Source organism: Falco biarmicus (assembly GCF_023638135.1).
Source record: "Falco biarmicus isolate bFalBia1 chromosome 22 unlocalized genomic scaffold, bFalBia1.pri SUPER_22_unloc_1, whole genome shotgun sequence".
In the NCBI taxonomy this organism is placed as follows: Eukaryota; Metazoa; Chordata; class Aves; order Falconiformes; family Falconidae; genus Falco; species Falco biarmicus.
This window is the reverse complement of record NW_026611667.1, coordinates 1-23,991: the sequence shown is the minus strand read 5'-3', so window position 1 is coordinate 23,991 and position 23,991 is coordinate 1. Positions and strand designations below refer to the sequence as shown.

Here is a 23,991-nt window from a genome sequence, read left to right as displayed (position 1 = left end):
TTGCACAGGGCAGAGAAGACCCTACAGTGACATCTCCGGATGGAAACCACCTCTGATCTTCCGTTTGGTCCAACCCGTGGGGCTTTTCGTGCCCATGGGGTGGAAGGCATAGGGGGGGGAGGGAGGGCTTTTGCAAAAAATCGGGAAGCAAAGCACCCATGGTAATTGTTGCGTGAGAGAGGGTGATGAACAAAAGGCGTTGGTGGCTTGGCTTGCTCTGGTGGTGCTGGATGCTTTGGGGGGATGTAGGTACAAACCTGCCAGTGGCTTTTCCTACCCTCGGTCCTTCCCAGCTCGGGTGATAAATCATCAGGACAAATTGCTGCCATCAGGGTGAAGAAGTGCTGCATGTTCGCGTGAAACGTTCATGTCAGGGTGGTCCCCGGCGTTGGGGGGAAGACGAGAAGCTCTGGGGAGCCTTGAGCCAACGGGTCACGTAATTACAGGCTCTCCCAATGGCTGAGGATGGGGAAGTCACGCCAGATGAAAAGCCTGACCCGAAACAGGTTTTTGCAGGCGCCTCGCGGCGCACGGGGTGACAATGGGAGGAATCTCCATCCCCGTCTCGCGCAGCACGGTGGAGCGCAGCCCTGGGTTTGGTGATGCTCAGCAGCTGCCTCACAGCTGCAGGCAGGAATCTGCCATAGCCCGAGTGACATTTTTCAGGGAATCCATCTCCAAGGGGGAGCGGGGGTTCAAAGCAAATCAGGAACGGAACGGCGTTGCAAAGCCGGCGGCGCTGGTGCGGTTGGGTTGAGGCAACTGCGTTGGGATTGCGCCCGTGAACCCTTCAAAAATCCAGGTGAGGTTTTTGCCAAGCAGCCCCCAGCTCTCACCGGGAATTGGTTTTGGACTTTTTTTTTTTTTCTTCTCTCATTAAAAGACAGATGCATGGTTGCTTTTCCTTTCCACGCTTCACTCGGCGTAACAAACCCCTTCTCCGACCGCTTAAGACGCTTTCAGCTCTGCAAAGCCCTTTCAATTAAGCCGCCGGCAGAGAGCCGAGCAACAAGATAAATGTGATGCTTCGTCTATTTAATCAAGCTCCTCTCTGGCTGCTGGTTTGCTTACACAGGGTAGAAAAAGCCAGCGACGTCCCTCGTGGGTGATGGAGAGCGCGGAGTCTCTCCCGCAGCCCTTGGCTGGCTGGAGAAACCCCCCGCCCGGGCATTTTCCAGGGGGGTGCTCCTGTTTTTATCAACAGATCCACTAGGAAAACAGCTGATCCAGGCCAAACGTAAACTTTTCCCATCCCTTTTTTTTTTTTTTCCTCCCATCTGCCCTGGGGACACGGAAGGGTGGAACCAGGGTCTGCTCAGCACCTCTCTTGCTTACCTCCACCGGCTGCAGGAGGACGGCACTTTCCAACTCATCCAAGAAGCCAATTAAATTATATTTATGTGAATGATGAGATATTTTTGAGGTTGGGACCTTCCCTGAGCTCTCAGACATGAATCCTGAGCCAAGGGTCCTGGCTACTGAGCAAACACAACTCAGCATGACCCAAACCCAAGCCCATTCCCCCCAGTTCATTGCAGGTGAGCTCAGAAGGTTTGCTCCAAAGAAAATAGGCATCCTGGTGCCCCAACCCACCAAGGAAACCTTTCTCTGGGATCCTGAGGGATCACAGTCAGCTTTCTCCTATGGCTTTGATCCCTCATTCTCCATTGAGGATGGAGAAGGTTCTTTGGGGCAGCTTCTGCAGGTGGTATTTGCGCGCTTGGGCACCTAATTACGAATATAGGTGCATTTTTAAAAAACATAGAGAGTGGTTCCTGGTGTGGAAGCACTGTCTGAAGACCAAAGGCTTCTGCTTGCAGGTGGGCAGCCTTCACCGTGTTGCAGGAGGTGCAGCGAGCCCCTAAGAAGGTGACGGTTTGGGGAACGGTAACAGCAATCACGTCATCTCTATGATGACATCAGATTTTTTACATGCATTTTTTGGGTCTCAGCAGTATATGACATGAAAAGACACCCCTGCCTGCTGCTGGATGACTTATTTAGTCCAGAAAAAAAAAAATAATATTATTTCAGACATGTGGAGCTTTCAATTACAGGGGGGAACTGTAAGCGTTATCCCAAAAATGTCGGTGCAGCTGCAGTAATAATCGCGTTAGGTCACTCGGATGCTGGAGGTCAACGAGGGGTGAAGACATTGGGTTTTACCAACCCAACGTTTTTGCTTTTTTTTTTTTTTTTTTTTTTGGTCACCTAATAAAAAGAAACGCGCCAGCAGAGGGTGACTGATGGTCTCTGGAGGAGGTGATGTATATCACAACAGAGCCGCACCGCCGAATTTATGGCCTGCCATACGTCAAGACATATATTTCCTCCTCGGCGTTGAGGTGGAAGGTGGTTAATGATGCCCTGTCTCTTCCTCCTGAACAGAACAATTCACCAGCCATGAGCTACAGCGCTGCTGGAGATGACCTTGGGTGGGTTTGGGGTTTTTTTTGAGGTCGGACTTAGAGGATGCTCAGGTTTTATTAAGAGGAGCTTTGGAGCCAAGGTTGGTGCTGTGCAGGAGGTGCAAGATCTCTGGTCTCGCATGGTGGGTCGTATATGACCCTTGGTCCTCTGAAAATCTGCCCGCTATATCCAAAATTAGGACATGGTTGAGGTGGGAAGGGACCTCTGGAGGACACCTGGTTCAACCAGGGCCACCTAGAGGTGGTTCCCAGGACCGTGTCCAGATGGATGTCTCCAAGGATGGAGAGTCCACCACCTCTTTGGGCAACCTGTGCCAGGGCTTGGTCACCCTCACAGTAAAAAAAAAAAAAGTGTTTCTTGATGTTCAGAGGGAACATCCTGTGTTTTAGTTTGGACATCAGCTCTTGGTCCCATCGCTGGGACCATCACTGGGCACCACCGGGAGGTTTATATACATTGATGAGATCATCCCTTCTCCAGGATGGACAGTCCCTGCTCCTCACAGGAGAGATGCTCCAGTCCCTTCATCACCTCCATGGCCCCTTGTTGGACTCTCTCCAGTATGCCCATGTCTCTCTTCTACTGGGGAGCCCAGAACTGGACGCGGTACTCCAGACTCTCCAGTATGCCCATATCTCTCCTACTGGGGAGCCCAGAACTGGACGCGGTACTCCAGACTCTCCAGTATGCCCATATCTCTCCTACTGGGGAGCCCAGAACTGGACACGGTACTCCAGACTCTCCAGTATGCCCATATCTCTCCTACTGGGGAGCCCAGAACTGGACGCGGTACTCCAGACTCTCCAGTATGCCCATATCTCTCCTACTGGGGAGCCCAGAACTGGACACAGTACTCCAGACTCTCCAGTATGCCCATATCTCTCCTACTGGGGAGCCCAGAACTGGACACGGTACTCCAGACTCTCCAGTATGCCCATATCTCTCCTACTGGGGAGCCCAGAACTGGACGCGGTACTCCAGACTCTCCAGTATGCCCATATCTCTCCTACTGGGGAGCCCAGAACTGGACACAGTACTCCAGACTCTCCAGTATGCCCATATCTCTCCTACTGGGGAGCCCAGAACTGGACGCGGTACTCCAGACGTGCCCTCACCAGTGCTGAACAGAGAAGAACCACCTCCCTTGACCTTCTGCCAATACTTTGCCTAACACACCCCAGGGGCACGTCATTGGCTCATGGTCAACTTGGTGTCCACCAGCACCCCCAGGTCCTTCTCTGCCAAGCTGCTTTCTGGCCAGGTGGCCCCCAGCATAGACTGGTGCTATGGGGTTCTTTCTCCCTAAGGACAGGACTTTGCACTTCTCCTTGTTGAACCACATGAGGCTCACGTCCAGTTTTCAACTCGATGTTCTCATCGGCTGTATCTGTGGCACACAATGCTGCCGTATCACCTTCCTGGTGTAATAACACTGAGGAGGAGGTGGAGAGGAGTTTCTCCCAAAGAAACGGGATGTAAAAGGACCCGAAGAACTTGATTTTTGCGGTTTTAGTGGGAAAAAAAATAAAGACTGTAGGATTTTAATCTTGGTATTTGACCTTTTACTGGAGCAGGATGATGCTTGACTCTGCTGTGCAAACATATAAATGCCCGAGCCAGGGATTTGTTGTCCTGGGTCACCTCCCTGAGCTGGATGGGTTTGAGGTGCAAAAGCACTAGAAGGAGAGGAGCAGAAATGCCGCAGAGCTCACGGAGGAGGCCGTCAACCCTGGCTTTGTACGTGTGGCAGGGAAAACTGGATTGCTCTCACACGCCTTGCGCCGTGGTGGTGCTCAGCTGCAGAAGCTACGTGACCTTTTGTAGGAGAAGGTGCTTTTGTTAAGCTGGGGGAAGGATAAAAAAAAAATTTAAAAATTTTAAAAAGAGGTTTTTGATGAAAGGTAGGGAAAAGCCTGGTGGCTGCTGCTGTGTGTGAGCTCTCCTGGTTTTGCCTCAAAAAAAAAAAAAAACAACCCACAAATACAAAATTCAGAGAGATGAAAAATCTCTGCCTGCTCTTGGTGGCTCGGAGCCCAGGCTTGGTTCCTCCTCTTACCTTATTTCCACCGTCATGGAAATTCAGACAGCGGCCAGGCTCCACGAAACCATCAGGAGAATACAAATGGAATAGATGAGGCAGGATCGGCAGGATCACCCCACCCTGGGGTTTGGTCTGCTGGGTGGGCTGTCCTCACCCTACACGGATGGAGAAGGTGGGTGGGCTGTCCTCATCCTCATCCTACATGGATGGAGCAGAGGAGAAGGTGAGTGGGCTGCCCTCATCCTCATCCTCATCCTCATCCTACACGGATGAAGCAGAGGAGAAGGTGGGTGGGCTGTCCTCATCCTACATGGATGGAGAAGGTGGGTGGGCTGTCCTCAACCTCATTGTACGTGGATGGAGCAGAGGAGAAGGTGGGTGGGCTGTCCTCATCCTCATCCTCATCCTCATCCTCATCCTCATCCTCATCCTCATCCTCATCCTCATCCTACACAGATGGAGCCGAGGAGAAGGTGGGTGGGCTGCCCTCATCCTCATCCTCGTGGGTGGTCTGTCCTCATCCTCATCTTCATCCTGCACAGATGGAGCAGAGAAGATGGGTGGACTGCCCTCATCCTACAGGGATGGAGCAGAGGAGAGGGGCCATCAGAGAGAGAAGAGGACTAGATGAGAGCAGTGAGAAGCAGCACATCTTGTAAAGAAAGTCCACAAATATCTCACGTCCATGAATCAAAGTGATAATGACTCCTACTGATGACCTGCTGGGCTCTTGGAGGTGATGAGAAAGTCCTTCCTCCATGGACCCAGCACGACCCTGAGGACAATCTCTTCATCCCTACATCCTCCCCCTCCTTTAATTCCTGGGGAAGCGGCTGGATGGTGCCAAGAACCCATAAATAGCCTGACTGTCCCTGAGTGAGGTGATGGAGAGGGCCCTGGGATCTGCGTCCTCTCCTCCAGGAGCAGCCTTGACACCTTGGAGGAGGAAATTTCCTTGTCCTTGAAATCCGAGGAAGGGAAAAACGCCGTTTCCCTCTGTTTTCCTTCGTAAGCGCAGAGGAGCCAGCTCCAGCCCGTCAATCACATTCGCCCGCCGACACCAGGCTGCAAAAATAAATCCCCGAGGCAGGCGGCGCGATCGATAGCGGCGGTGCATCTCGGAGTCGGGAGGAGGAAAACATCGCCCGGAGCTTGTGGGGGCAGGGAGAAGGTCACATCTTGGGAAAAGAGTTGTGCTCCTGCAAACTACAGGATACGCACCAGTAAAAATCATCATTTTGGGTGAGCGGGGCTAAGGCAGAAGAAAATTATTTATTCTGCAATGTCAGGAAAATAATAATCGGGGATGCCCAGGATTATTTTGCACCGTCGGAGCCCCTTTGGCTCAGCAAAGGGGACAGCAAAAGTGTTTTGCACCTGCAAGAGGCGAAGCAGGGTGTAGAAGAAGGGGTGCTGTGCAACAGCAAGGGAGGGGGACACCCCCGGGCATTGAGGGCAGAGGGTGCAGCAAGAGGAGCAGGGGTGGCAGCATCCCCAGGCTCTCCCAGCAAGATCCATGAGCTTTTCCCAAGGAAGCATCCCCCCCCCCCGGTGCCCCCATCGCCTTGGCAAGCCCGGCCACACGGCGCATCAGGCCAAGTTCACGCGATACCGCAGGCTCCTCTCTGACGAGGCATCGAGCGGACGGATTATAGGAAGGAAAAGGGAAAAGAGAAAAATAAAACCAAAAACCGCCGGCACATCCACCGGCTGAAGCATCCGATTGGTGTCTCTCCATCACCTAGAGGAAGAAAATTCGTTTTCCACAGCATAACTCCGAGTAATCTCGTTTCAGCCCGGCTGCTCATCTGCAGGAGGTGGGGTTTTTTGGTTGGTTGGGTGTTTTTTTTTCCAACGAGCTCCATCTTTCCCAACCATTTTTCCTCCGGGATGAGCATCCGTAGGGTCATTGCTGCCGTTAGCAGCCTTCATCTCCCGCGGTTGATCCCCGACCGCTGCTTGGCCGGAGGAGTCATTTCAAAGCCAACCTCCCCGACCACCAGCATGAAAAATGCATGCAACATTAGCCTCGCTCCATTATTCATTAGTGGCATTAATTATGCAGCCACGCCACTTGGGTTGTCTCCAGTTAAAAACTTTGGGAAACCAGCCAGCACAGGTTGATTTATCCCGTAGGAAAGCTCGGAATATTTTCAGGAGAGGAGGAAGCACGCAAAGGGCTCATAGCGGCCAATGCGATGCGGGAGAACGGCCTCACGTCAAGGCTGCGACGCTTTGGGGAGCCACATTTTAATTAATTTCTGAGTCCTTCATGACCTTCCTGGATGTTCTCGTGCTTCTGCCTCCTCCATCCAAGGATGCTCTCCACCCACTTTGCTTCGGGAGATGCTGAACCCGGTCCGGAGAGGGAATGCAGAGACTCTCCATCACCCGGAGGTGTTGGTTTCCTACCCGGACAATGACCCAAAATCAAGAGAAGGAAAATTAAAGCTAACGAGGCTTCACGATTGTTCAGTGTTGACCTGGGAAGTGATTCTCCGCTGAGTTACAGGCAGCTGGCATAAGGCGGGGGGGAGCGCAAATCCTGCGAGATGCAGAGAGCAGGAGCCAGCCTTCCAAAAAACAGCTTCTAGAGGGGGTTTGAGGAGCAAGCGAGCCGTGAAGGATCTTGGAAAAACAAGAAAACTCGGTTCCAGCAGCAGTTTGGAGCTTGCAAAGCTGATTCTTGGCTGTATCCCAGCTCTTTGAATAGGAGAAGCTCCTCTCTAGAGCTGGAAATGATCCCAGCGAGACCCTTGGTGCCCCCCAGGTCCCCTCCGGCTCATGGTCAGCAGAGGAACTGGGGTTCCCTTGCTCAGGGTAGGGGTCCTGTGGCTGCACAGCCCCGTGCTGGGGTGCAGGATGAAATACAGGCTGGAGCATCCTCGTCCCCTCTGGTCACCAGCCCCCCTCACCGTCCCACCCAGAGGAAATAATTGCTCGATGATGATGCCACCCCCAAGAAATGACATTATCCCCACCCTGGTGGGACAGGGACCTCCGGGATGTCCACGTCCTCCGTCAAGGTTTTGTTCCCTCTACCCACCATCCCTGCATCTCCCCGTACGCAGAGCAGGGCCATCAACCAAAGGTCCAGCCCACCCACCAAATGAGTAATTAGCAATTAATTTGGAGGTGGCACTTCTGGGTTTGGGGGCAAGGTGTTTTGGCAAACCCAGACCCTTTTTTTTTTTTTTTTTTTGCCAGGGGGTGGGGATCAAGCAGATATTTTTTTTTTGCTTTGCAAAGGTGATGCTAGGAGCCAGTGGAAAACCTTTGGAGGATGCAACAAGGTGTCTGCGTGGACAGAGGCACAGATTTTATATATATATATATATATAAAATATGGCTCTTTCTGGCTCCAGCAGCCACTGCTCCCCCACCTGCCCGTCTTCCTTCCTTCTCCAGCTGCATAAACAGGCGCTTCGGAGACAGCTGAGCTGTCAAGGAGGCAGACAGTCTGTGTCACGCAGAAAAAAAAATGGGAATAAAATTACCACCTGACACGCCGGCATCGCCTCGCCACCCGCCAGCCCCAGCAGCATGACTTGCCGGGACCGCGGGGGGCGGGGGGGAAATGGGATTGGCGGGGGGGGGGATGTTCCTGGAGCAGGGATGGGCAGGAGCGTGGGGACCCCCACCACAAACTGCCCAGGATCTTCATTTTCTGGGATCGGAGCCGAACAACCACATTGTCGAAGCCTAGAGCTCCTCAACTGGGTTCCTCTAGATACTCCCCACAAGGCGGGTTTAATATTTTAAGCCAAATTTATTTATTTGAAAATATTTGACATCACCAGGGGGGGCAGTCAGTTTAGAAAAGCGAGTCAGCAGCCGACTGGAAAAAAAAAAATAATCACAAGTATAATATTGCAATTGCAATATCTGGCTGAATCGCAGCACGAGTCCCGTTTCTGGATGCTCACCAGGTTGGTGTCCCAAGTCAACGGGGAGGCAGCCCTGGGTTGAAGCTCATTTTACTCATTAATTTTTATATTCTGTGTGGGGCAGAGCCACACGTAACCTTCCACCGTGACGTTACACCAGGGCGCTCTTTCTTTCTTCAGCTTATTTTAGGAAAGGCCAGTTGGCCAACTCAACTGATAGAGCCATTTGATGACGATGAAGGTCACTCGTGGTCCTCCTAGCGCTGGGGTAAGTTCAGCTCCTTGGAGGTAGCTGTGGTCACCTCCTATTTGCTTTTCCGAGCTTTGTGAGCACGTTGTCCTCATCCAGCTTCTCGGAGCCTTCTTCCATCATCGGGGTTGCTCACGCGATGCTGCGTTGGCTGCAGGGTGCCGGGCAGGGAGGAGGTGGCTGGTGGTTGACGCAGTGGGGTCGATGGGGTAGGAAGGACTCCAGTAGCAGAAGATGATCCTGAAAAGTTATCCAGGCAGCGGCAGCAGGAACGGCTCGCGAGCAAGTAGCACAAATACCTCAAACCACCGCGTTTCACCCAATTTTGGCTCACTCACGCAAGTCTTGATGTGCAGATCACGAGCAGGAACCAAACCTCGTTTTATTGTAGGTCTCAGGATGCTTCATAAAGTCCCAAGTTCTGCATTCACACGAGAAGATGAACATCTTTCCCCTAAAAACCTGGATTTTTCTTCCCACCCCACCCAACGTGACACTTGAATCCGAAGAAGAAAGAAGGAAATTCTCATCTCCTGCTTGGAGAGGCAACTTGGGACTTTTGGGGAGCCTTTAGGGATCTTCATCTCGCCGTCGTGGGTGACAGCAGACGGGAGGGAGCAGGATGCTCGGGCTTTGGCCAATTTTCAGTATTTTAATAAAAAGCGGAGAGCTGGGAGCGTTCGAGGAGGGAAAGGCTGCTCTCTGCAGGCTGCAAGACGCTCGGCGTGGATCTCACACAACATCCAAAAGCCCCAATCCAAACGACCCCTCAAGAAGAGGGGTTAATCAATAATTTTTTAATTTTTTTTTTTTAGTATCGTATATATTTTAATCAACAACGACCCAAAAAACTCCAAAAGTCAGAAACTCTATTGGAATACAGAAATCAAATGGTGGATTTGGGTGGTGGGAACAGCAAGATTCCTGGGTCTGGAATGTTTGGGGGAGGGGTTGGGACCACCCCTTTGCCACGGTGGTGGCATCAAGAAGTCCAGGATGGACGCGACATTTATTTGCCTCCTGTCCCCCCCTTATAATCGCATCTCACACCTTATAAATTTCAAGTATCGTATAAGAACGATAGGTTCCTATTCATAGGATAGGTTCTCAATAGGTTTCCTATTGAGAGCATCTTCCATGGGCACGTGAGTTAAAATCCCGTTTCTTTGGGGAAAAAAGAGGGGGAAAAAAATTAAAAATAAAAAAAAATAAATCCTTTTTTCCAGCACAAAGCTGGTGGAATTCAGTTGGAAAAGGGTTTTTTCCATTTTCAGTACTCCACCTGAGGTTGATTGCACGTTGGATCCAGGGGGAGAAATCCCACGCTGGGCTTACCGTGCAACCACCGATCTCCAGTGGATGCTGAGTCAGCATTCCCACTCCTCCCTGGCTCCGTGGTTAATTATTTCCTAATTACGGATATGATTCCCCAGCGTGCACAACCTAAAGGGCAGCGGGGCGAATAGATCAGTGTTAAGGTTTGAAAAGATGGATTTCTGCTGATAAATCTGGCTACGAACTTCAAGGCTGGAGAAAAAAATGGGATTCTTCCCGATAAATCAGATCCTCAGGAATCAAAAAACGTGCCGAGGCAGGAGGAGGTTTGCTGGGATGGAGCTGCACCGGAGAGCATCACCGTGCGGTGAAGAGCTCTTGACCTCTGGAACAATTAACATTAATTATTCCCAAACAACGCGCCGTCGGTTTCATCTAGAGGCTCACGCGTTTTACCTCAACCTCTGGGAAAATAAATAATAATAATATTAATAACTGCCAAGGACAAATTAGGCCGTTCGCTAGGGTTGAAGAGGGCGGCTGGGTAATTGCTCAGTGTGTGCAAATTGAGATTAAATTAAAAAAAAAAAAACAAAAAACAAAAAAAAACCCAAAAAACAAAAACCACCCAACTCTCTGCTCGCTGTTGCTGGGAAGAAGCCCTCATTTGTAAAGGAAAAAAAATTATTATTATTTTATATACTTTTTTTAATTATAATTATGGGGGTTTTTTTTAATTATTTAAGCATTAAGCTTTCCTTGGGAGCACCTGATGAGGTCACCCAGGTCGTTAACGACGGCGTTGACGAGGATCAGCCCCAGGACTGACCCTCCTGCGCTTACACCAGCCTCCAGTTTTACACCACCTGGGAGCAAACCCCAGGGCACAAACAGCCCACGGCCACCGCAGGGATGGAAACATGGATAAATTCCTTTAAAAATCCAACTTCTTTCTCACGTTAGATGAATTTGTAGCATTTATTAGCTGGCCCCCAAGTAAATTAATCCCATTTTTATGGCCGTGACGACCTTATTTCATTTTCTGTTATGCAAACTTGCTCCAAGCTCGGTTTAAAAGCAATAAGGCTTTACATTAAAGGAAAAAATTAAATTGTGGGTGGTTTTTTTGTTTGTTTTTGGGTTTGGGGTTTTTTTTTTCCCCAAGAGGGTGGTCAACAGCCAGAGCAGGTCTGTGCTTTACGATCCCCAACGATTATTGCTGCTGGGTTCTCACAAAGGCGAGAATATTAAATTTGGTTAAATGAAACCGGAGGAGGGGGTCCGGGTGGGTTGGGGGTGGCATTTAGTAGGGTCAGGTGGCCCAGAATGAAGCTGAAGTAGCCCCCTGGCCCAGGAACTGGGGACCAAACGGCCGTTGGCATCCTGGAAAGCAAAGCCCAGCTTTCGGGGGGGGTTAAAAAAAAATATATATATATATTTTCAGAGCATCTCAGGCACGTGGAGCCGGACTGTTGCAGACATTTGGCTTCCAGAAACATCAGCTGGGATTTAAATCACCCTCCATCGCTCGACCTACTGGGGAGGGCAAAGAACTGGGGCTCCTGTAGCTGAAAACAGCAAAGCCAAACCCATCTGATGCCCGTTGCCATGGCAGAAGCATCTCCCATCCCGCCTGGCTGCCATGGCAACAGGAGCATCACCCCCCCCCCCGCTGCTCCCCGCTGCTAAATTTGGGGGAGACTGCTCTCCCTGTATCCCAAAAACCCGGGTGGGATGGCACCCAGCTAAAAGACGGGTGGTCAAGACCTGAATTAGCATCCCACCCACCCCAAATAATCCGCTCAGCAAATCACCTGCTTAATTAATTCATGCAAACGCTGTGACACCGCCAGCGACGGTTAATTCCTTACAGAAAATCACGAGGCTGAAAAGATTTGAAATCCCGGGAAACTTTGCCCTTGGAGCAGCTCCTTACCCCAAAGCATCAAAAGGATGGTCAAACCCCGCTTTTTCATTATTTATTTTCAAACCCCGCTTTTTCATTATTTATTTTCAAACCCCGCTTTTTCATTATTTTCTTTGCCAGGCGACTAAAACGCGACGTGCCACAGAACTCAAAATACCATCAAATGGTTTTTAATTAGGAAAGGCCCCGCCAATAACCCTGCTTGAGCTTAACGCAGCGCACGAAGCTGCTAATTAATGCATTTTAAATGGGTTTAGACAGCGGAGAAGCTCCTGCCATCGCGGCATTTGCCCCCGCGGGGGGCACAGGGCTGCGAGCCGCTCTGGATTTGCCTTTTTCCAGGTTTTTTAGCTCCAAAAAGCACCGGAGCAGAATTCCTAAGGCAACACCTTTATTCCGTTATCTTCTCGCCAGGTTGGGAGCGAGCGTCCTCCAAAGGGATGCTCAGGTCACGCGATATTAATATGGGGGGGGGGGGGGGGATGGGGGGTTGAGTCCTGTTTTCCCACGGGATACAGGGAGCAGAGATGAGGCAGCGAGGACGCTGGTAGAGGAGTGCCACACTCTGGCCACGCCGTGCCTGGCAGCATCGCAGGCAGGAGACCCCCCCCCCCCCCAAATGCCCCTTGTCCTCCAGCCCCCCGACCCCGCTGCACCCACACTCGGGCTGGTGCCAACTTTCTCCAAAATATTATTTATTTTTTTTTAAAAAAAAAGACAGGAGAGTAAAACCAGGTTGCCCCTACTTGAGGACGACCAACACCGCGACGAGCCACCGGGATATCCCCAAGCCCCCAAATTCCTTCTGGGATCCAGCCAGACTCACCGAGGGCAACGGAGGCGGTGGCTCCTCCCCCGTTACGGGGGTCCCCTGCTTCGCCTGGGGGATGGGGTCCATCCTGGCACCGCGGTGCTCAGCACCACCGTTCACCGGGAGCAACCCCCACGAAGCTCCGCTCACCGGTGCTGTTTCTTGTGCCGCAGGATCTCCGTGGGGGTGAAGGTGAAATCCTGCTGGCAAACGTCGCAGTGGTAGGGTCTTTGGAGGGCGGAGGGTTTGGATGAGCTTTCAGCAGCTTCTTCCGAGGGGGCTGCAGGAAAACGCCAAGAAAAACAGGGATCAGGGGGAAACCGAAGCCCTGCCAGACCGTATCACACCGCCAAAACGCGGCTCTTGGTGGTATCCCCTCCTAAAAGCCGGCGTAAACGCTGCCACCCCTCTCCTCGGTCGCCCACAGAGCGGAGATCCCACCCGGGCTCTTCCCAGGGAGATCCCGGCTGGTTCTCCCGGACTGTCCCTTGTCCCAGCCCCCCTGGGTTGGGGGCGGGGGGGGGGGGGGAAAACTCACCCTCGGAGGGTCGGCAAGCGCTTTCGTGGCACATACGCTCCAAGGGGGTGAAGGGCATGTGGAGATCGCAGTGCGGGCAGGTCCAGAAGCTCCGCAGGCAGTCGCTGTAGAGGTCCGTGTCCGTCTGTGGGATGCAAAGGGGATGCTCAGACCCCCCCCGGGGAGGGGCAGACGGGGCAGGAGGCGGGGTGTGGGGGGGGGCGGTGGGCGTACTCACGGCCAGGCAGTTGTAGGTGAGAAATTCGGTCACCCTGTGGCCACCTTTCACCTCGTCAGGCTTCATCTCCATCCCCTGGAAGAGCCCCGGGAGGCGGGGGGCGGCGGCCACGGTTTGGGGACCGATGTAGAGGTTCTGTTTCTCCAGCCCTGTGAGCTGGCGCAGGCGGTGCGGCACCTGCGAGGGGACACGGGGACGTCAGGGTGGGGGGCTGCACCACCTCCCCTCATCCTTCCTCAGCATCCAAAGCACCGGAGCAGGATGGAAGCCACACGGACCACGGTCACAGCCACACCACCTCCATCCGCAGGAACTCCCGCAAGCCCCGGCTGAGCGCGGATACATCCCGGGAGCTCGGCCGGCGGCCCGACTCCTCCTCCCGACCTTCCAGCAGCTGGTGGAGGAGTTTTTCCCAGGAAGAGCGAAGCTGCAGGGCTGTGGAGAGCAGGCGCAGGGCAGTGTCCGCGTCGGGGACGGTGAGCTCCAGCCAGCCATCGGCTACCAACCGGGTGCAGTCCGCGTTGGTGTCCAGGGAACGGGAGAAGAGCAGGAGAGTCTGGAAAACACAACTGGTTTGGGGTGATGAAGGCTCCCGGGAGGGCTGGGAGAGGAGGAGGAGGAGGGGGAGAGCAAAGAGCTCACATGTAGGGCCGGCACCCGGACGCAGTTCACCAGGTAGGGCTTGGTGGTCTCCAGTAGCGAGACGAAGGCGAGGAGCTGGTGGTGGCAGCTCAGCCCCTCCGTGGGGTCTACGGGGGCGAGGAAGGGGCTCAGCTGGACCCCAGACCCCATCCCCCAACATCTGCCAACCCCCCAAGGGCTGGAAGCGCTTTCATCCGACGTGGAAAAAGCCAGGGAGAAAAAACCAGGGGTCACCCCACCTTTGGTCCCCGCTCCCTCCTTGGCGTGGAGCAGCTCCGGGCTGGTGGCGAAGACGCAGGTGGGATGAAGCACGACACCCTGCTTGCTTTTGGTGTGGAAAATCTGCGGCGAGAGCAAAAGGAGCGGTGAGGGGAGGGCGGCAGGGGACCCCCGAGGTGGGCGCCAGGGCGAGTTGGGGGCGGCGGCGGACCTGATCGGAGTCCTTGCGGCCGCTGTTGAGCGCGTCGGGCACGGCCAGCTGGGGGTAAAGCCCCCTGCACAGCACCAGCTTGAGCAGGGCGAGCTGCGAGCAGGAGAGGGTCGAGCTGGATGCGGCCTGGAGCTCAGCCACGTCGTGCCGGAGCTTGAACTTGACGTCCTGTAAAAGAGAGCAAAGCGCCAGAGGGTCGGATCCTGCCTCCCCAGCAGAGGAGACGGCTGTGCGAGGCTCACCTGGATATCGACGCTGTGCTTTCCACGGGTGCCACCATCCTCCTCCTCCTCGCCAGAGGAGGCACCTGCTCCATCCTGCAGCCGCAGCACCTTGCGCTTCCGACCCTCCGTCTCCGCGTGGGAACGCCAGAGCCGGTGCAGCTCCCGACGTTCCCGGTGTCGGCTCTGCCGGCTGTAGCTGTCGCTGGGCTGGCTGGAGGTTTCCTCCACAAGCTGGTGGTCTCGAAGAAGCTCCTGGGGCGGCAGGAGAAGGGTGCTGAGCCCCCACAGCCAGGAGATGGGTAGGCTGGGGGAGCACAAGCCGCTTCAGCTCTTCCCGGCACTGGGAATTCCCTCTCCGGCCCGAAGCTGAGGATCCGAGGTCGCATCCTGCCCCTACCTGGAACTGGCGCCGCAGGTTGGCGGCTTCGTAAAGCCGATGCTCCTCCAAACCCCGGCGGCGGCACCATTTCCGAGAGCTGCCACCCCGCTCCGATTTCACCTGCTCCGGGACATCGCGGCTCAGCACCCCCCCCAACAGAGACACCCTGTCCTTCCCACCCCCCCTGCACCCCCAAAAGCAGCGCCCCCCCCACCCCCAGCAGCCTCAAGCCCACCTCCCCCCACCCCGAACGCGACTCGCCGCCCCCCCCTTAGGCAGGAATCCCACCTGGACCCACTGGTTGAAGATATTGAGCAGCGTTAGGGGGTCCCCGTGGGGGCTCTCGAGGGGCCGCCGGGCCGTGGCACAGTCAGGATTGGGGTGAGCAGCCCGCAGGAAGGGGGACGCCACGCTCAGCGCCGCCGCCACCGTCAGGGTGGGCTCGGCCAGGTCAAACAGCGCGCCCAGGACCAGCATCTTGCCTACGTGGGGAGGGCAGGGCAGGCAGTGAAGGCCAAGGGAGAGACCCCCCACCCCTCCAGGGCTCCTCACAGCGTCACCGCTCCGAGGGGACGCCCCCCCCCCCAGATTACTCACCCACCACCACGTCCACCGGCAGCTGGGCCAGCAGGTTCCCGATGGGCGTCAGATCTTCAGCCTCATCCAGGGCTCCCTGGTCCTTCAGGTAGCGCACGGCCAGCTCCAGGCTGGAGGGGGGAGGGGGCTCCAGGAAAGGGAAGGTCCGGGGGTCACCCAGCCCCATGCTCTTCAACTGAAAGAGAAACGCGCGGAGAACGAGCCCGGGGACGACCCGAAGAGCCCGGAGGTTCACGAAACCCCCCATGCATCCCCTCCAAGCTCTCCCCAAATTTCCACACACCCCCCGCCAGCAAACGGATCCCCGATTTTACCTGGAGCACCAGAGCGTCCAGGGCGACCCGCTGGATCTCTGGCACGGGGTAGGGGGCAAAGGCATCGTAGTCGGACTCAGCGTAGAGCCGGTAGCAGACGCCGGGACCGGTTCTGCCGGCACGACCCTTCCGCTGCTCGGCGCTTGCCCGGCTGATCCAGAATTCCTGCAAGCGCTGGAGTTTGCCCTGAGGGTCGTAACTCATCTCCTTCACCTTCCCTGGAAGGAGGAGGAGGAGGGATGGAGAAGCTGGAGACAGGGCAGGAGGAGAGGGAGCAGCCGGAGGGGGAATTTTTACCCGAATCCAGAACGAAGCGGACACCGTCGATGGTCACCGAGGTCTCCGCAATGTTGGTGGCGAGGATGCACTTACGGACACCGGGAGGGGCCACGTCGAAGACCTGAAGATGAAAAAATAATTAAAAAAAATAACGATCCTGGGTAAGAAGAAATAACGGTCCTGGGTCACAAAGACCTGAAATGAAAAAATAACAAAAAATAACAAAAAAACAATGGTCCTGGGTAAGAAGAAATAACGAAATAACAGTCCTGGGTCATGAAGATGAAAAAATAACAAAAAAAGTAACGATTCTGGGTGAGGAGAAGTAATAAAATAACGGTCCTGGGTCACGAAGACCTGAAATGAAAAAATAACAAAAAATAACCAAAAAATAACGGTCCTGGGTAAGAAGAAATAATGAAATAACTTCCTGAGTCAGGAAGACCCGAAGACAAAATATAACCAAAAAATAACGATCCTGAGTAAGAATAATGAAATAACGGTCCTGGGTCACGAAGACCCGAAGACGAAAAAATAACAAAAAAATAACGGTCCTGGGTAAGAAGAAATAACGAAATAACGGTCCTGGGTCATGAAGACCCGAAGACGAAAAAATAACAAAAAAATAACGGTCCTGGGTAAGAAGAAATAATGAAATAACGGTCCTGGGTCATGAAGACGAAAAAATAACAAAAAAATAACGATCCTGGGTAGGAAGAAATAACGAAATAAGGGTCCTGGGTCATGAAGACGAAAAAATAACAAAAAAATAACAATCCTGGGTAGGAAGAAATAACGAAATAAGGGTCCTGGGTCATGAAGACAAAAAAATAACAAAAAAATAACGATCCTGGGTAGGAAGAAATAACGAAATAAGGGTCCTGGGTCATGAAGACGAAAAAATAACAAAAAAATAACAATCCTGGGTAAGAAGAAATAATGAAATAACAGTCCTGGGTCAACAGGGCCGGCTCCAGCGCGGATCCAACCTCTGCAGACGGGAAACTGCACCCCAAAACCACCCAGCGCCGTGTCACGGCTCCGGGATTCTTCCCTCCGTGCCAGAATCCCACCCCCAATTCCCAAGGTTGAGCCCACCTTATCCTGCTCCGCCACGGAGAGGGTGCTGTGCAAGGGGAGGATGATCCAACGCTGCGTCCGGGCAGCGTACGGCTGCGCCGCCTCCAGCACCGCGCCGATTTCGGCCACCCCGCTGAGGAAGACCAGCAGGTCCCCGCGTTCCTCCGGCGGGTACTTGTGGTCGATGGCTTGTAGCACCCGCAGGTAGGGGAGGGGATCCAGGCGCTCCGCTTTCCCCGATTTCCCCACCGTGGATCCTTCTTCCTTAGGGATCGGTTGGTAGATCACCTGGAGGAGAGACAGGGAGGTCACGTTGGCTCCAGGGAGAGATTCACGTTCGCCCCGCGCCAAGATTCATCCCTAAAATCTCAGCAAGAAGGGAAAAACAATTCGTCCCGAAAATCTTACCGAGACGGGAAAAAAAAACGATTCCTCCCTCCCGAAAATCTTCCTGAGATGGGAAAAACGATGATTCCTCCCTCCCGAAAATCTTCCCGAAATGGGAAAAACGATTCATCCATCCCGAAAATCTTACCGAAATGGGAAAAACGATTCATCCATCCCGAAAATCTTACCGAGATGGGAAAAACGATGATTCCTCCCTCCCGAAAATCTTCCCGAAATGGGAAAAACGATGATTCCTCCCTCCCGAAAATATACCGAAATGGGAAAAACGATGATTCCTCCATCCCAAAAATCTTACCGAAATGGGAAAAACGATGATTCCTCCATCCCGAAAATCTTACCGAAATGGGAAAAACGATTCATCCATCCAAAAATCTTCCGAGATGGGAAAAACGATGATTCCTCCCTCCCGAAAATCTTCCCGAGATGGGAAAAACGATGATTCCTCCCTCCCGAAAATCTTCCCGAAATGGGAAAAAACGATTCATCCATCCCGAAAATCTTACCGAGATGGGAAAAACGATGATTCCTCCCTCCCGAAAATCTTCCCGAGATGGGAAAAACGATGATTCCTCCCTCCCGAAAATCTTCCCGAAATGGGAAAAATGATTCATCCCATCCCAAAAATCTTCCCCAGATGGGAAAAACGATTTGTCCCAAAAATCTTACAGAGATGGGAAAAATGATTCATCCATCCCGAAAATCTTACCAAGACAGGAAAAACGATTCATCCCAAAAATCTTACTGAGACGGGAAAAACGATTCATCCATCCCTGAAATCTTCCCGAGATGGAAAAAACGATTCGTCCCGAAAATCTTCCGAGATGGAAAAAACGATTCGTCCCAAAAATCTTCCGAGATGGGAAAAATGATTCGTCCCGAAAATCTTCCGAGATGGGAAAAATGATTCGTCCCGAAAATCTTACCAAGATGGGAAAAATGATTCGTCCCGAAAATCTTCTGAGATGGGAAAAACGATGATTTATCCTGAAAGTCCTGCCCAGATGGGAAAAATGATACGTCCCTAAATCTTACCGAGATGGGAAAAACGATTCATCCCAAAAATCTTCCCAAGATGGGAAAAAAAACCCGATTCGTCCCTCAAATATTACCGAGATGTGAAAAATGATTCTTCCATCCCGAAAATCTTACCGAAATGGGAAAAATCCTTCCCGGCACCTGCAGCACGGGGGCACCCCCGAAATATCCCGAAAAAGGCGGATGTTGATGGTGGCCGACATAAGCACCAGCTTGAGGTCGGGCCGCGCGGGGCAGCAGGCGCCGCAGGACGCCCAGCAGGAAATCGCCGTGCAGGTGCCGCTCGTGGACCTCGTCGGCGATGACGACGCGGTAGGCGGGCAGCCTGGGCTCCCGCTGCGCCTGCCGCAGCAGCAGCCCCTCCGTCAGGAAAAGGATGCTGGTGGCGGGCGAGCGGCTGCTCTCGAAGCGGATCTGGTAGCCCACCTGCGGCGGGGAGGGGGACAGCAAAAAAAAAAATGGGGAAAAAATGCCGGGCGGGAAGGACCAAATCCATCCCCTGGGCCGATTGCCTGACCCCTACCCAAAATTCAAAGTGTATCGGGCTCTATCGGGCTGTATCGGGGCATATCGAGCTGTATCGGGGCGTATCGGGGCGACTCGGGGCGACTCGGGGCGAATCGGGGCGAATCGGGGCGAATCGGGGCAAATCGGGGCGAATCGGGGCAAATCGGGGCGAATCGGGGCAAATCGGGGCGAATCGGGCTAAACAATGTTGAACCATATTAGACTGAACCACGTTAAACCAGGCTGTATCAAACCCAGCTATACTGAACTGTACTAAACCAGGCTAGACAAAACTGGATTAAACCAGATATAAACCAGATTAAACCAGACACGGCTAAACCAGGCTAGACTGGGCTAAACCAGGCTGGACTAGACTGTATTAAACCATATCAAACCAGGCTAAACCAGGCTAAGCTGGGCTAAACCAAGCTAGACTAGACTATATTGAACCATATCAAACCAGGCCAGGCTAAACGAGGCCAGAATAAACCAGGCCAAACCAGGCCAAACCAGGCCAAACCAGGCCAGGCCAGGCCAGGCCAAACCAGGCCAGGCCAAACCAGGCCAGGCCAAACCAGGCCAGGCCAGGCCAGGCCAGGCCAGGCCAGGCCAGGCCAAACCAGGCCAGGCCAGGCCAGGCCAAACCAGGCCAGGCCAGGCCAGGCCAAACCAGGCCAGGCCAGGCCAGGCCAAACCAGGCCAGGCCAGGCCAGGCCAGGCCAGGCCAAACCAGGCCAGGCCAGGGTAAACCAGGCCAGGCCGGGTAAACCAGGCCAGGCCAGGCCAAACCAGGCCAAACCAGGCCAGGCCAAACCAGGCCAAACCAGGCCAGGCCAAACCAGGCCAAGCCAGGCAGGCCAGGCCAAACAGGCCAAGCCAGGCCAGGCCAGGCCAAACCAGGCCAGGCCAGGCCAGGCCAGGCCAAACCAGGCCAGGCCAGGCCAGGCCAGGCCAGGCCAAACCAGGCCAGGCCAGGCCAAACCAGGCCAGGCCAGGCCAAACCAGGCCAAACCAGGCCAGGCCAGGCCAGGCCAAACCAGGCCAAACCAGGCCAGGCCAGGCTAAACCAGGCCAAACCAGGCCAGGCCAGGCTAAACCAGGCCAGGCCAGGCTAAACGAGGCTAGGCCAGGCCAGGCCAGGCTAAACCAGGCTAAACCAGGCTAAACCAGGCCAGGCTAAACCAGGCTAGGCCAAACCAGGCCAGGCTGTATTAAACCCTATCAAACCATATTAGACTAGAATATATTAAACCATATTAAAACCCATTCAACCCAGTCTATATCAAACCGTACCAAACCGGTCCGTGCCAAACCGGGCTGTATCAAACCGGTCCATACCAAACCGGGCTGTATCAAACCGGTCCGTGCCAAACCGGGCTGTATCAAACCGGGCTGTATCAAACGGTCAGTACCAAACCGGGCTGTATCAAACCGGTCCGTATCAAACCGGTCCGTGCCAAACCGTCCGTGCCAAACCGGTCCGTGCCAAACCGGTCCGTGCCAAACCGGGCTGTATCAAACTGGTCCGTGCCAAACCGGGCTGTATCAAACCGTGCCAAACCGGGCTGTATCAAACCGGTCCGTGCCAAACCGGGCTGTATCAAACCGGTCCGTACCAAACCGGTCCGTACCAAACCGGGCTGTATCAAACCGTGCCAAACCGGGCTATATCAAACCGTGCCAAACCGGGCTACATCAAACCAGACTAGACTGTATTAAACCATATTAAACCATATTAAGCCACGTTCTATCAAGCCATATCAAACTATTATTAGACTAGACCACATCAAACCAGATCAAATCAAATTAAACCATGTTAAAGTAGATCACGCTAAACCATACTAAACTGTACTAAACCGTATCAAAGCATATTAAACTAGCCCGTATTAAACCGTATTAAACCGTATTAGACTAGACTGTATTAAACCACATTAAGCCATATTAAACCATATCAAACCATATCAAACCATATCATTAAGGATGTTTTCGCCTTAAAGACGCCGACAGGACATCACCCCCCTCCCTAAAAACACGCCGGAGGGCATTTGACACCCCACCCCCCCCGCAGTGAAGAAAGGTTTCTGGGTACCAAGTCTGAACCCCCCATGGGTGCCCCCCCCCCCCCCCCAGGGGACCCACTGGGGCACCAACCCCACCTGGAATCCCCCCCAAACCCCCCGAAGACCCCCACCTATGGGAGGTACCAACCCCCCCAGGACCCCCCCTGGGGCACCGATTCTTCCCCACAACCCCCCCAGGGACCCCCAAACCTCCCCAGGGCCCCCACCTCTGGAGGTGCCAACCCCCCCTCACAGACCCCCCCCCACGACCCCCCTGACCCCTCCAGGCCCCCCAATCCCCCCCAGAGGTTCCTGCCCAACCCCACCCCCCCCAGGACCCCCCTGACCCCTCCAGGCCCCCCAACCCCCCCAGGGGTTCCTGCCAAACACACACACCCCCCCAGGACCCCCCCCCAGGGCCCCTCTGACCCTTCCAGGCCCCCCAGTCCCCAGGGGTGCACCCCAAGACCCCCGGGGCCCCCCAGAACCATGGGTGCCCCCCTGACATCCCCCTAGGGCTGCCCACCCACCCCCAGGGGTGTCCCCAACCCCGCCATGGGTGCCCCCTCCCCAACACCCATGGGTGCCCCCTCGACATCCCCCCGGGGTGCCCACCCACCCCCAGGGGTGTCCCCTGAACCCCCCAGGGGTGCCCCCTCCCCAACACCCATGGGTGCCCCCTCGACATCCCCCCGGGGTGCCCACCCACCCCCAGGGGTGTCCCCTGAACCCCCCAGGGGTGCCCCCTCCCAATACCCATAGGTGCCCCCTCCCCAATACCCATGGGGTGCCCACCCACCCCCAGGGGTGTCCCCTGACCCCCACCCCCACCCCCCAACATCCCCCGAGGGCTGCCCACCTACTCCCAAGGGTGCCCCCCCCCCCCCCCAAGAGCTATGGGTGCCCCCCCCACCCCCAGGGATACCCCCAGACCCCCCCCATTCCCTACAACCCCTTTACTCACCCCGTCACGCGGCGAGGAAAGATACCAGCACCCCCCCAACGGCTCCCAGTTCCCCACCCCACCCCCACCTCACCCTTTTAAGCAACTGGGCAAACTGGTTTCTGACCTGGTCGCCGTACTGGTGCAGGCTCTCGAAGGCCACGCGTTTGGCGAGGGAGACGCAGGCGACGCGGCGGGGTTGGCTACAAGCCACGGGGCTGTAACCGGGCCGCCGCCAGGAACTGCGGCACCTGCGTGGATTTCCCGCAGCCGGTGTCGCCGGCGATCAGCACCACTTGGTGCTGAGCCACCGCTTGCAGGATGCGATCCCGGAATTGGGAGATGGGAAGGGCCCGCGCGTTCCCGGTGGAGTTTGGTCAACTTGGCGAAAGTTTGTTTTTGGCTGAAATCCAAGTAGTGGAGGAAAGCGGCGCGGAATTCCGTTAGGGATTCCCGGGGGATCCCTCGGAACTCAGATCCCTCCGTTGGGGTGCTCAGCACCGATAGGTTGATGCGGTACCGGGGGTCGTAGCGGGGGGGGAGGTCGAGGGGGTTGGGGTGGGGGATGGGGGGTGGTTCCCGGGTGTTTTTCCGGTTCTGGAAACGTCGGAATCGTTGGAAAAATGCCCAGAAATTGGGAATTTCATCCGGACCGGTTGGGGTACAATCCTGCTGGCGGAAGTAGAGCTCTTCCAGGCGGCGCCGCGCGGCGGGACAGTCCCAATCCCACCGGGAAGGGGAAGGATCCCGCTCCTCCCGCCGGGATCTGGCCTTTTCCAGCGGCATCGCTGCGGTGGGGCGGCCGTGGGGGGAGCCGGGGGGCTGCGCTCGGCCTCGGCACCTCCTGGGGGGGGGGGCTGGGGCTGTTGGGGGAAGCAGGATGTGACCCTCCCCTTGGCCCTGGCTGGGGCTGCACTGTCCCAGGACCCCCAGACCCCAACCCAGCACCCTGGGACCCCCCGTATACCCCAAACCAGCCCCCGGGACCCCCAGACATCCCAACCCAGCCCCCCGGGACCCCCAAACATCCCAACCCAGCCCCCTGGGACCCCCAAACATTCCAACCCAGCCCTCTGGGACCCCCGTGCACCGCACCCCAACCCAGCCCCCTGGGACCCCCAAACATCCCAGCCCAGCCCCCTGGGACCCCCAAACATCCCAACCCAGCCCCTGGGGCCCCCGTGCACCCCAAACCAGCACCCTGGGACCCCCGTGCACCCCAAAACAGCACCCTGGGACCCCCGTGCACCCCAAAACAGCCCTCTGGGACCCCCGTGCAAACCAAACCAGCACCCTGAGACCCCCGTGCACCCCAAAACAGCAACCTGGGACCCCCGTGCACCCCAAAACAGCCCTCTGGGACCCCCGTGCACCCCAAAACAGCACCCTGGGACCCCCGTGCAAACCAAACCAGCACCCTGGGACCCCCGTGCACCCCAAAACAGCCCTCTGGGACCCCCGTGCAAACCAAACCAGCACCCTGGGACCCCCGTGCAAACCAAACCAGCACCCTGAGACCCCCGTGCACCCCAAAACAGCAACCTGGGACCCCCGTGCACCCCAAAACAGCCCTCTGGACCCCCGTGCACCCCAGCCCAGCACCCTGGGACCCCCGTGCACCCCAAAACAGCCCTCTGGGACCCCCGTGCACCCCAAAACAGCACCCTGGGACCCCCGTGCAAACCAAACCAAAAAGAAACAAAAAAAAAATAAAACC

The 23,991-nt window shown here is 55.1% G+C and overlaps 1 protein-coding gene across 1 annotated transcript; it reads right to left on the bottom strand.

Moving 5' to 3' along the window:
• Nucleotides 1-11,023: 11,023 nt before the first annotated feature.
• DHX34 (DExH-box helicase 34) lies at nucleotides 11,024-23,089 on the bottom strand. The gene is given in 20 exon segments (XM_056325996.1): nucleotides 11,024-12,901; nucleotides 13,160-13,283; nucleotides 13,377-13,553; nucleotides 13,675-13,932; nucleotides 14,019-14,125; nucleotides 14,258-14,360; nucleotides 14,449-14,616; nucleotides 14,691-14,924; nucleotides 15,070-15,171; nucleotides 15,340-15,533; nucleotides 15,649-15,823; nucleotides 15,963-16,180; nucleotides 16,260-16,362; nucleotides 17,340-17,609; nucleotides 18,879-18,943; nucleotides 18,946-18,997; nucleotides 18,999-19,190; nucleotides 22,402-22,500; nucleotides 22,502-22,627; nucleotides 22,629-23,089. Coding segments are annotated over 20 exon segments (3,333 nt in total). The 5' UTR covers nucleotides 23,061-23,089; the 3' UTR covers nucleotides 11,024-12,767.
• Nucleotides 23,090-23,991: the final 902 nt, after the last annotated feature.